Source organism: Odontesthes bonariensis, chromosome 16 (genome assembly GCF_027942865.1).
Source record: "Odontesthes bonariensis isolate fOdoBon6 chromosome 16, fOdoBon6.hap1, whole genome shotgun sequence".
NCBI classification, from domain to species: Eukaryota; Metazoa; Chordata; class Actinopteri; order Atheriniformes; family Atherinopsidae; genus Odontesthes; species Odontesthes bonariensis.
In genome coordinates, this window is record NC_134521.1 from 10,217,058 (window position 1) to 10,229,222 (window position 12,165).

The following is a 12,165-nucleotide window of genomic DNA, read 5'->3' on the forward strand; positions in this document are numbered from 1 at the left end:
CAAAGTGATTATGGAAAAATAATTGGCTGGTAACTGTTGAATTGAAATGATATACTTCTTTGTTGTGGAATTTCATTCTGAAATTAGATTCTGGCTTACCGTGGAAAATACTAATCTGATGGTCTGCCTGTGTTTCACACCACTGGTTTGTTTAATATTTAACGTGGCTGTCTGAAGTTAAGCCTGCTCCGACAGTGCAGTGTTCCTTATTTGTGAACAATGCAGCAGTTTTAAGAGGAATATATCTTTTTTCTTTGGTTAAAGTGTCTTTTTTTCTTCTTATTCCTTGTATTTCCTCTCTGTGTCCTGCAACAGTGTTCTCAAGAGGCCTCTCGGTTTTTTCAGAGTTGGGTTATTTTTGAAGAATGCTCAACAAAGTGGTGCACATAATTGGAAGTAGTGGGAGGTAAATTGTCTCAGATCAATATTCCAAAGGAGCTGAAATTCACTGTAAAGCAAGGCTGTCTAACCAGTCGTGATATCGCAGATGGAGGCAAGGCATTGGTGTTTTTAATTAATTCAATTTGATTAAATTGATAATCAGACAAATCAAGCCAGAAGGAAGAAATCGTTTCTTAAACCTTTTTATTTCCGCTTGTCTTTGCTGATATTCACAAACTCAACACTTTGCATATTTCTTTCTCTGTTCTACCAACAAGAGTCGGACATATCATCTCTCTGTGACGCCATGACGCAGACCCACATCGTGGGCCATGTGAGATCTGTTTCTCTGAGGCGAAATAGGTGTTGAGAGTCTCGTATTCAAGTGAGAGTCGACACCGCAGGTCAAAGCTCTTCACTCGTGGGCGGCGAGTTAAACAGGCAGGGAACCAAGTTGATGCCTCACCACCTCTTAACCTTTGCCTCTCATCTTTTATGAGGGTCAAAACTTTTTGTATCTCTGTGATGGAAGCAGACGTTCCCTTTGAACTTGTGTGGCTTGAATAATGCAACTGCAGTGAAGGGGATTGGAATGTACCTTGAATGGTTTTATGATCCAAATAGCTTTTCTTTTAATAGAAAAACATGCACACATTTAACAATCTGGAAGAATTGAGCATATGTTCAGCAGAAAATTGACCGTTTTTGCACTAAAAAGCGTGGTCATCGGATCTTTCATGCAGGCTCTCTCCTGTGTGGTTGACTGGGGAAAACATCTTCACCTGGAAATGATTACCATAATGATTCTGCTTAGCGAATCTCTGATGACCGTGTAATTTTAAGCCTTAACATTAAGAGGTCAGATATTGCAAACCTGGTCTTAATCCTCAGCGCTTTGAGTCTGTTTAATTCACAGCACCGTTGATCCTCTCTGGTAGCTCTCTTTGGTTTTTGTCCAGTGTGAAGCTTCCTCCCTAACTAGGTCACATCCTGTCCTGGGAAAGACATCGACCACAACACATTCTGATATGCGCCCCTGTAGGGAACATGGATAAAAGTGTCAAACATTAACACCCTTTTCTCTATCTCACCCTCATTCCTTTCATCTAACTTCTCTGAGGCACACACTTACAGTAGCTGAGCTCTTCCACACATGCACAGGAGGCTTTTGTCATACAGTAGACGGGGAGGGAAACTGTGTCCTGCTCAACTACTGCGCATATGAAAGATGTGTGTGTTGGCAGCTGGCCCCCCACCAGACCAGGAGACAGGAAGGGGGACAGGAACTACGGGAAGCTGATGTCTAATCTCCCCAGACACAACTCTGTCAAAGACACACAAACATTATTTACACGCACACAATCAGTGCTTCGTTTCCCTAACATCTGAGGCCATGCATGCACACTAATGAACACTGACTGCAGAAGACGGCACAGCCAACACGTGAAGGAACATTTGTAGTCTAAATCTGTAATATGGATAATAACACCACCCAAAATGGGCCTTTTTACAAAATGGATCTGGAATCTTATTGTCACGTGAGATGTTTATGTTTATTATAGAGGACAATCCCCGCTTCCTCCTGAGATTAAGGTACTTTACAGCCACCACTGCAGTATTCTTATCTACACCTGGATTTGGTTTGTTTGAACTCCATGTCAGATGTTGGAACAGTTTCAGAAGCCCACTTCTAACGCCTTACACCTAGGTGTCTGAGTTGATAGTTATCTGTAACTTTATGAAACCTATGACTCTTCATCCGATCCATCTTTACACCCAAACACCAACAGAGAGAAGGCGACAGACAGTAATCAAAAATCAAATCAAATCAAATTTATTTGTATAGCACATTTCATGTACAAAACAGTTCAAAGTGCTTCACATAAAATAAAAGCATTGCAGCAGGGAGAGGAAGAAGCATTAAAAATACATAAAAGAATATAAAGTGAAACAAACAAAATAATTTAAATGAATTTAAAAACAAGTAACAGTCCAGATAAATTAAAAGATTTCGTGCAGATTTCATGCATAGACACATGAGAAAATATGTTAACAGAGAGACACTCAGTGGGTCTACATGATGAGATCAATTGGATAATAGCTATAGTTGGACTATGCTCCTTATTTGAGCAAGGGTAATTATCCTTGGATATATGGCGGTGAATGAATCGGATCATTGGCACAAAGCGTGTCATACTCCGGTATGATAGGTGGTGCTGTACCCGTTTCAACTATTGCTAATAGAGCCACTTCCGGTTGACCCCTTCACCACCAATAAAAACAAACTCAGGCATTGGAGAAAGATGGAGAACGAAGAGCAAGATGAAGCTACGTCCCTCTACATTTGGTCTGTGATGAGCTGCTTGTTGCACAAACGCGACGCACAGCAGAGCATTCTCCATCGCGTTGTTTGTTTCTTTCTGACGGCGACAACAACAGTAACATCGTCTCCTTTGACTTCTGGTTCACGACCCCGGGAAAAAATTTGGGCATGCGCAGAAGGCAAAGTCTAATTCCCCACGTGCTTCACCATCTACAAGCAGGTTTAATTTGACTTTTGACCGAGTTATCTCTTAATCCGATCGCGAGTAATCCGATCCGATCCAATTTCTTGTCCGATTAAGGTGTCTACGTGAACTTAATAACTCAGTCTTATCGTAATTTAGCCCTTAATCCGATCATTTCAGCGCCATGTAACCCCACTGAGTGTCTTCTTCACACTCTTTCTCACTCTGAAGGTGGGCTTCTCACTCCACCTTCTGACGTGGATGATGAGATCTACATTAAGCAGAGTTGGTTTCTGATGTGGTTCAACGTTATTTCCAAAGAACTTGAGCAATTTACCACAATTCCTGGCAGAAAGGCAAATCTTGAATGATTGAGATGCCATTTTTTTTGGCTGATAAATCATAAAATGTTTAGGTAATCACAAAACGACATACATCTGCAGTGGTATCACATGATATTCTCAGTTATAGCTGGAGGACGGAAACCCGCCGCTGCTAGCAAACCTGCACGAGGAAAGCAGCTGAAGCCTGGGAATTTCACGAGGATGCAAATGTCTGAATCAGTTCGAAATTGACCAAAACCCCTTTGTAGTGCAAAGTGCAGGTGGCGTCCAGTTGAGCTGGTGCACGAACACAGCAGGTAATTTTCCAGAGGCTTCCCGCTGAGTGAGTGTGCAATACTGATAACGGGGCCTGTTTTGCATTCTTCTCTACTTCACTGTACATAGATTTTTGCTCCTTTTTTTTTACGGTATTGGAAAAACATCCAAATACAAGTAGCTTTTGTATGCAGACAAAAGCAGTAATCAATACTGATAAGTTGGTGTTCTGCACAGACAGCAGCAGTGAGAAAGCCACAGATATGATCCAAGCAGACACGATTGCTCAGCCTAGTAGTTCATTAAGTGTCTCCTATTGATTTGGGTCTTTTTTATCCTGAAATAATTAAGTTACATGTTGGAGAAATATGATACAAATAGACAGTACAGAATGTGCAGATGGCAGTAATGGCGCAGAGATGTATTTTGCAGCCTGGCTTGGTGTCAGCTGATCAGGTTGAGAGCAAGTAACCCTGCGAGTGCAGCTGTAATAGTGCTTTTTCTATATTTGTGAACCGTTAATCCCGAATCCTCTGACATCTCTTTCAATTTAGCATTTCTCTTTGTCATTATCCCCGTTCTTTCCCTCTGTTTCCATTTTCTCTAGGTGTTTGAGGGTAATTGGCACTCTGTTTCTTTAATTAAAACGAGGTCTAATTGTAGCTGAAGCAAGCCAAATGTTCATAGGCCTGTAATTTCCCTATCACACTCCAGAGCCACAGAGAAAGTAGGAAAGTGAGGAGGCAGAGGGCACGTCAGAAAGAAATTAACATTCAAGTCAAGAATAGTGAACGTTATTAAAAAGACGGAATCAACATGAAATGGATCCGGCTCTCGAATATGAGGTCAGTGGTTTAAAAAACCCGAAGACCCTGCAGTGCTTATCAGAACAGGGGTCAATTTTCACATTTCTAACTAACACCCTCCATTGTTGTCTTCCTTTTCTTTTAAGGAAGCTTCGTACCTTTTTCCTGTGTTTCTGCTGTCACGGTTTGATGATTGAAATGCAAAGTATACCCTCTAACTTTCTCTGCTTGAGAAAATTGGCCTGTGCCCATCTGTAGTAGTTTTTCATAACTGTAATTCCACGGCCCAGACGTAATCGCTCCGCCAGCCCCCCCGGTATCAGTTTAGACTTCTCGAGTGTCTACTAATGTTGACAGTTGTCCTGTAATTACTGTACAATCGTTTGTTTTGGGTGTTAAATACAGCCAGATGACGAATTCTCATTGTTCCAACGTTTTCTAGCGCTCGGGGCAGTTTTCCGGCGGTGGGTGGCCGCCACCGCTGAAAGAATGTAGGGGAAAAGCCGACTTCCTTTAACAGGACTTAAGACTCTTTCTGCTTCAGTGAAAGGCAAGGCTGTGCAAGCACATAATAGAGGCACAACCATCTCGTAGAAACAGTCACGCTCACGCATCCTGCCTCATAAAGCTTAATGATAGAGCCGTGATAAACAGTGATTACTGTACCTGGGGGGGGTGGGGGCGTTTCTCCTGCACACCTCAATCAGCTCCTGAACACAGAGGCAGGTGATCATCCAGATCCAGTCAGCCCCAGTGTTGTGAAGGTGTTTTTCAGATTATGTTAAAGGTGGACTAAACGTGGGGGGAAAGCACCGGACTGAACTCTGTCACCCAATTATCCTCCTCGCCCACCTCTCTCCCCTCTCACACAGACTCTCCTTTCTTCATCTTGTTGTAAAGCCGGTGGGCTTCTGCGGTTTTTGAAGTGGAAATGACTTTGAGGTGTTTCTTTAAAAAGAAACCCACAGAGAGGGTGAAATGAGAGAAGCGGGTATTGCAGATGGATAAGTCGGTGATTAGACATGCACGTTTTTACCACTCGATGCGATGCGGTGACCGGCCCGCCGCATACGCAACCCTGATGATAAGTGACCCCCTTGCCATTGCCTTCATACGCCGAGTGCAAGAGAGAAAGCTCACCCAGACCCAGAATCCAGAATCCAGGGAGGAAGATTTACGTAATTTGGCTGTGTGGGAGCGACAAAGGAGTGGAGAAGGGGATTAATTCTGTTTTTGTCTCGCTTGTGGCGAAAAATGGATGAAATTAGCTCGAGCAAAAAATGTGAGCAGCAGCGTTTGTCGAGTGATCGTTGAAGCTGTGAGAAAAACACAGAAACCGAGTCGGATAATTATGGATGGCACTACTTAAACATTTGCTCTTTTCTGTTAATTAGTTTTCATGAAAAAAATTGTATTGTCAGAGTTATTCGTGGCACGTCAGGAAATGAGCAGTTTTAAGGTGTATCGATGTGTTCGCTGACACTGAGAGGCTGTTCGTTTATCTTAGCAAAGTATTTACAAGAATACAGGAGGAAGCATCATTCATTAAAACAGGAAAGGAAACAGTACCTGTGCCCGATCTTTAGTTATATTAATAATATTATTGAGCAGTCGGTCTAAAGCTGCAGTTGCAGCTGGACCTGGCCTTTTAATTGGATCACTGTCCCTGTCACAGTATATATAAATTGAAGGGAAACTGAGTTATTGCTTCGCTGTGGGACTGTGGGGGGAAAATGTTCAGCCCATTCTGCTGCTTCCAACTTTCTCTGTTAGAGGTCATTGCACGTCGAAGTGTGGCTAAATACGCCGCATGTGTGTTGGCTTTAAGTTACTTCGGTGATGATTTTGTCAGATGATGCTGCGGTTATAAAATTAGCATTTTAATAGAGCAGAGTGAGAGTCAGGAAAGGCTTTAAGTGACTGCGAGTTGACACATTTTTAGTCACAGTTTCTGCCGCGTTTAGCGTCTGACAAAAGAAACAGAAAAATGTGTGAATGAGTGCAGCTTTACTGAGAACTCAGCTGCATTCATGGACACGTATGCTTTACTTGTTGTAGCATGTACATAACGCCTCGGCCCATTTGAGTTTAGTTGAGCGTCTACCTGTGATTCACATTGAGTTTGTATAGAAACTAGCCTGTTTATGCATTTTAAAGGTCTGGTTTTCGTTGTATTTATGCAGTTTCTTATAACAGTTTACATGTTGAATATCTCCAGCGAGCTACCGTCTTTACCTCCACAGGAAGCACAATTTAGTTTCTGCTTTATCTTAAGTTATTATTTTTATTTCATGTGTATTTCCCGGGGTTTTGTCGTTTGGTTAGTGCTGAATGTGATTTCCTCTCGGCTCCCACAGCGTGACAGAGATCACTAAAGTGTAGGCGCTGCAGTTGTGTTTGTAAAATACTCCGAGTGCTGGTGTGGAGCTCACTGACAACTGTGTTAAAGTTCCTCCCAAAAAACCCTCAAACCCTGAAGTCAACACAATCACTAGGATTTGAATTATTAAGAAAAAATAAAGCTTTTTGGTAAATGATAGGATTCCACAGTCAGCACAAGAGCATTTATCAGTCTGACAGTGGGAGCCATGAAGCCACGGGATGTGGCGTCAAACTTAGATGTTGTCTTAAAAAACATTCTTAACCGTCGGCTTTGACTTATTATTGATTAATTTATCACCTCTATAATAAATTCTCCTGACTGTAACCCAGAGCCCAAAGATAGGTCCTCACATAGTTGAGTAAATGAGGACATTTGAGAAGCTGAAAGCAGAGAGTGTTTGTCATTTCTGCTTGATTTAAGAGGTGGAAATGACACATCTGAAACTGTTAAGAAAAGCAACACTTTTGGCTCGTCCAGGAATTCGAGTGAAGCCTCATTTATTTCATGACTGAAGGAATCAAATTTCTCTGCAAATGTTTTCTCCACTCCTGAGAAATTACTGTATTCTTATGTTCTTAAAGTTTAAGGCAACGCTTACTCTTTATGTGAAGTCATGTTAAAATCAATCATAATAACAGAAAAAATGGCTGCTTTAATAGGCCAGTAGAAACCCAAACTGGATGATAATAAATCAAAGAAACTGGGATTTTTCTTTTTTCTTTCCCAATACGATGACAGATTCAGTATTGTGTCCATGTGTGTGTGTGGATGGAGCATATTGTGAGGTTATGATGCTAACTTAACTGTTTAACCTTATATATGTAGCTCAATTCAACACAGCACCTTAATAACCTCCATGATAAACCTGCACTGAAACCCCCGGCTGCCCTGGAATCCATTTTCATGGAGGTGCTCTCCTCCATCGCGGCCACATTAAATCTTGTTTATTGGTAAAAGCAAACTGCCCGGCCCCCTGAAATGGATTCCTTCGTCAAACAGGTAGGTTTGTAAAAGCCAGTCTGACGGAAACCAGTGTTTTAAGACAGCAAAAAGGGGGAAGAGACGAAAAAAAGGTCTGCTCACTCAAACCGAAACCTGTGGTTCAGATCCTGGGTTTTATTGCAATACTGAATCATAGCAGAATTGCAGCAATTGTTTGTGATGGGGCAGTTCGGCTTTCCAAAGATTACAAAAAAATCAATTCTATTGTAATCACAGACTGTAACCGGAAGGGCTTAAATCTTGAAACGTGTGTGTGTGTGTGTGTGTGTGTTCATGTGAGAGGGGTCGATGCTGCTGCTGTGCTGGTTCCTGGTTCCTGCAGCAGGTTGTGTGTGACCACAGGCATGGTGTGTTACTGGGAACAGAGGGGGTCATGAGGGAATAAAAACAAACATGAGAGGAAGACAATTTTAGGGCAGCGGGAATGGTCCGTATGGATGTAATTGACTGGTGAAACTCCATCTCCCACCCTAATCCCAGTATAAGCCAAAGCTCATACTTGGCAGAGAGACTTGAAATATGTTCGTTCTGTCATTTTCCATTCGTTTTTTGTTCGTGTTTGTGTCGTGTGTACCTTTCCTGCTGCAAATAACATTCTGTTTTCATCTTTTTTCGCAGAGGTTCTCATGAACACTAAGACGGAGACGTCTGATCTCAAATGGACCATCTTCTCACCGGCCAAACCAGAGGTATGCAACCCCAGTGTAAACTCTGTTATCTGTAGTTCTAACACAAACCAAGTGGTTACTGTGGATTTTGGGCTTCCAGCTGTTTCTCTGTTCCTTTGGTCATAAACAAATTCCTTTTATGGTAAGCAACTGACAGAATAAAGAAAACACCAGACTGAATCTGCCAGTTAAAGTGTATTGAAAGCAGATGCTTTGATATAGCCCATCAACCTTGGAGTCGAAGAGACTGGCTGCCAACAATTTTGGATCCTGCCGCCAGAAAAAAAAGGCATATTTGTAATTTGATCGGCCGAAGAGCGGTTGCTAGGGAATTTTTGCCAGCAGAGTCGATGACCAGAACTGCTCAACTTGCTGATATCTCAGAAAGAAGAAAACAGCGATGTTGGCAGGGAGACTTCTGGGGCTGGACTAAAACACTCAGCAAACGTGCCTGTGCTTCTAATTAAGGCTACGTGCCCACGACAACGCTCTGAAGCATAAGCGCAGATGACCATTTTTTTCCTCCACAATTTATCTGCGTTCTCACGAGCGCTTGGGGGTTGATATCTGTCTACCCATGGGAACAGGGAAAACGTATAAAACTCATAGTTTGCCGATGTAGTATGCACGCCCCGGACCTAGATGGCAGTAGCAACAATACCTTTGGTATTGTTATATGAGTTATATTGTTATATATTAATAAATATGAGAAATGCCTGTTTTGTGGCTACTTCCTCCGCGTCAGTTGGAAGAAAATGGCGAAGCGCGGCAGCAACAACAGTACGCCTTCAAACTTTGTTTGGACAGATGATGAGGTCCAGTTGCTCCTTAACACGACACTGAACTACAAAGCCAGGAAGGCAGTGGATAATGTGGATTGGGAGAGTGTCCAAAATAAATGGCTACGTGCCCACGACAACGGTAACGACAGATAAACGCAGAACATTTCGACAGATGTGCCTATCTTGCACACGGCGACGGTGTTTTTAGGAGTTCAAAACGGAGAAAACGCAAACGCCCTCCAGAGTGGAGATCTTGAAAACGATCCAACCTCTCGTCGCCGTAGGAACAGTTCAAAACGCAGAAGTGCGTTTTTTGCACACGTTAAGTGGGCAGTTCTCCATGAACGACTCCCATATCTCACTATATTTATTTTGGACACTCTCCCAATCCACGTTATCCACTGCCTTCCTGGCTTTGTAGTTCAGTGTCGTGTTCAGGAGCAACTGGACCTCATCATCTGTCCAAACAAAGTTTGAAGGCGTACTGTTGTTGCTGCCGCGCTTCGCCATTTTCTTCCAACTGACGCGGAGGAAGTAGCCACAAAACAGGCATTTCTCATATTTATTAATATATAACAACATAACTCATATAACAATACCAAAGGTATTGTTGCTACTGCCATCTAGGTCCGGGGCGTGCATACTACATCGGCAAACTATGAGTTTTATACGTTTTCCCTGTTCCCATGGGTAGACAGATATCAACCCCCAAGCGCTCGTGAGAACGCAGATAAATTGTGGAGGAAAAAAACGGTCATCTGCGTTTATGCTTCAGAGCGTTGTCGTGGGCGTGGGAGTCGTTAATGGAGAACTACCCACTTAACGTGTGCAAAAAACGCACTTCTGCGTTTTGAACTGTTCCTACGGCGACGAGAGGTTGGATCGTTTTCAAGATCTCCACTCTGGAGGGCGTTTGCGTTTTCTCCGTTTTGAACTCCTAAAAACGCCGTCGCCGTGTGCAAGATAGGCACATCTGTCGAAATGTTCTGCGTTTATCTGTCGTTACCGTTGTCGTGGGCACGTAGACACAAACCCAGACAGGCTGTCATCCTGTGGATACGTTTTTCAAAGCCATTATCATTTGAAGCAGCTTATCAAAGCTCCGTGTTTTTAGAAACGTGTCCCGGATGTGTTTTTTAACATGAACTCGACACAAAAGGGCACAAAACAGCGATTTAGTTAGTGGCGACAGACAGCAGTGAAGAGATGCCATGAGCTGTCTGCATCAAACCTGCAGACATAAAAGAGTTGCCTGCCATGTAGGTCTTTATTTTTAGTTTTAAAAGGATAACGTTACCCCTTATAGCAGATATTTGTGGCACTTTCCAACACAAATAGGACTTTCTGGTCACTCTGGTTCAAAAGTACTTGAATATCTTTGTAGAATTTTAGTTGTAGTTTCATTAATAATTCACAGCAAATGAATATGATATTCATGCGCAGCTCTTTGTGTGTAAGTAATGTAATTGACCCTCACGCTGAGTGTCACTTTAGGCGTTGAGATTAATATTATAGCCTACTAGAATGTAAGTTGCCTTGCATTAATGCTAAACAAACAAATCTGACGGTGCCGACAGTAATGAATTCAGTGTTATTAAGCGCAGGCAGAAATGACCTTATCTGAGACTGTTAGAAATGATAAATATGTGCAGTTTAATATCAGCCTAAACTTCATCTTCAAAGACTTCTGTCAAATTGGCGCATCTTCATCCCAGAAAACCTTTAGTTCATGACATATCTTCTGCCTCAGTGTTTATCTTTTAAAGATTAGGAGGGAAATTCTCCCTTCAAGCGATTCAGACCTGTTTCTGAGTGCTCTGCTGCCCTGTAATTCATTCAGACCAGCATTCTTCCTAACTCCACACATCATGTGCAAATGGATTTTTAAAGATTTACATATTTACATAACTGAATTTCTGAGCCCCGAGTTCAGTAAATCTGCAGAATTCTGCCCCCAGTATGACGGTTTCTTGTTGGTTTCCCTCTCGTGGGAGAACGGTGACGGTGAACGTGTTTGCTGTCGACTCAGAAGTCAAACATTTAAGCATTTCTCACTTGTTTTTGGCTCCTGAGCAAATGTAGATTTCTGTGGGGAGTTTGTACCCTCATACATATTTGTGTTTGAGGGGTGAAAGCTGAGTCTGTCTTGGATGCTGGTGTGCAGTGACGTACCTTGTTTGACAAGTGAGACATGGATTCCCACTGGCTGTGCTGCAGCTCAGTGGGAGGAATGACTTAACAACCCAGTTTTAGATTCAGGCACAGATTTTGTCCCTCGGGTCTCTCACAGGTGTAGCACACAAGAGAGCTAACAAAGAATTGCATCATTATTATAGTTTATAGGACTTTTAATGTGTCCAGTTGGATAAAAGCTCCAGTGGCAGTCGTTACAGGTGAATTAAATCTACTCTGTGCTCACTTTTCCCATTTTTTTTCTGGGTCAGACATCTTTAACGTGCAGTCTGACAACCCTTTGTTCTCTTTGCTCTCAAGTGGGAGGAAGTAAGTGGTTTAGATGAGGAGAACAACAGCGTGAGGACCTATCAGATCTGCCAAACTGACAGTTCATCCAGCCACTGGCTGCGCAGCGGCTTCATCCCGAGACGAGTGGCGTCTCAGGTCTACGTGGAGCTGCGTTTCACCATGATGGAGTGTTCCTCCACGAGCACACACCACCGCAGCTGCAAGGAGACGTTCAACCTCTACTATTTCCAGGCGGATTCCAACGAGGCCACGGAAACCCACCCACCGTGGATGGAGAACCCTTACACCAAGGTATCTGCCCTCAGCCTCTGGTTTTATCACCATATATAGAATATTTCAACACAATTACACCACAGTGAGCTACCAAACAATGATCAAGCGCCTAAAGATTTACAATTTGGCATCAAGTAAGACAAATACGAAGATATTTATGCTTGAGAGGCTGTAATGATGAACTAATCAATCAAAAATTGTTTTTTCTGTAATTACAGAAATTACAGAACAAAGCTGCTGTGGCAAGCTATGAGGGCCAAAAAGAAACAGGATATCCAGT

The 12,165-nt window shown here is 42.6% G+C and overlaps 1 protein-coding gene across 1 annotated transcript in view; it reads left to right on the forward strand.

Annotated features, from left to right (window-relative positions):
• The window catches only part of LOC142402206 (ephrin type-B receptor 4a-like), a 39,926-nt gene that overhangs the window by 11,781 nt on the left and 15,980 nt on the right, over positions 1–12,165 (forward strand). The window contains exons 2-3 of the mRNA XM_075487764.1: positions 8,297–8,367; positions 11,622–11,903. Of these exons, the coding sequence (XP_075343879.1) occupies positions 8,297–8,367; positions 11,622–11,903 (353 nt within the window). The remainder of the gene's footprint in view (positions 1–8,296; positions 8,368–11,621; positions 11,904–12,165) is intronic.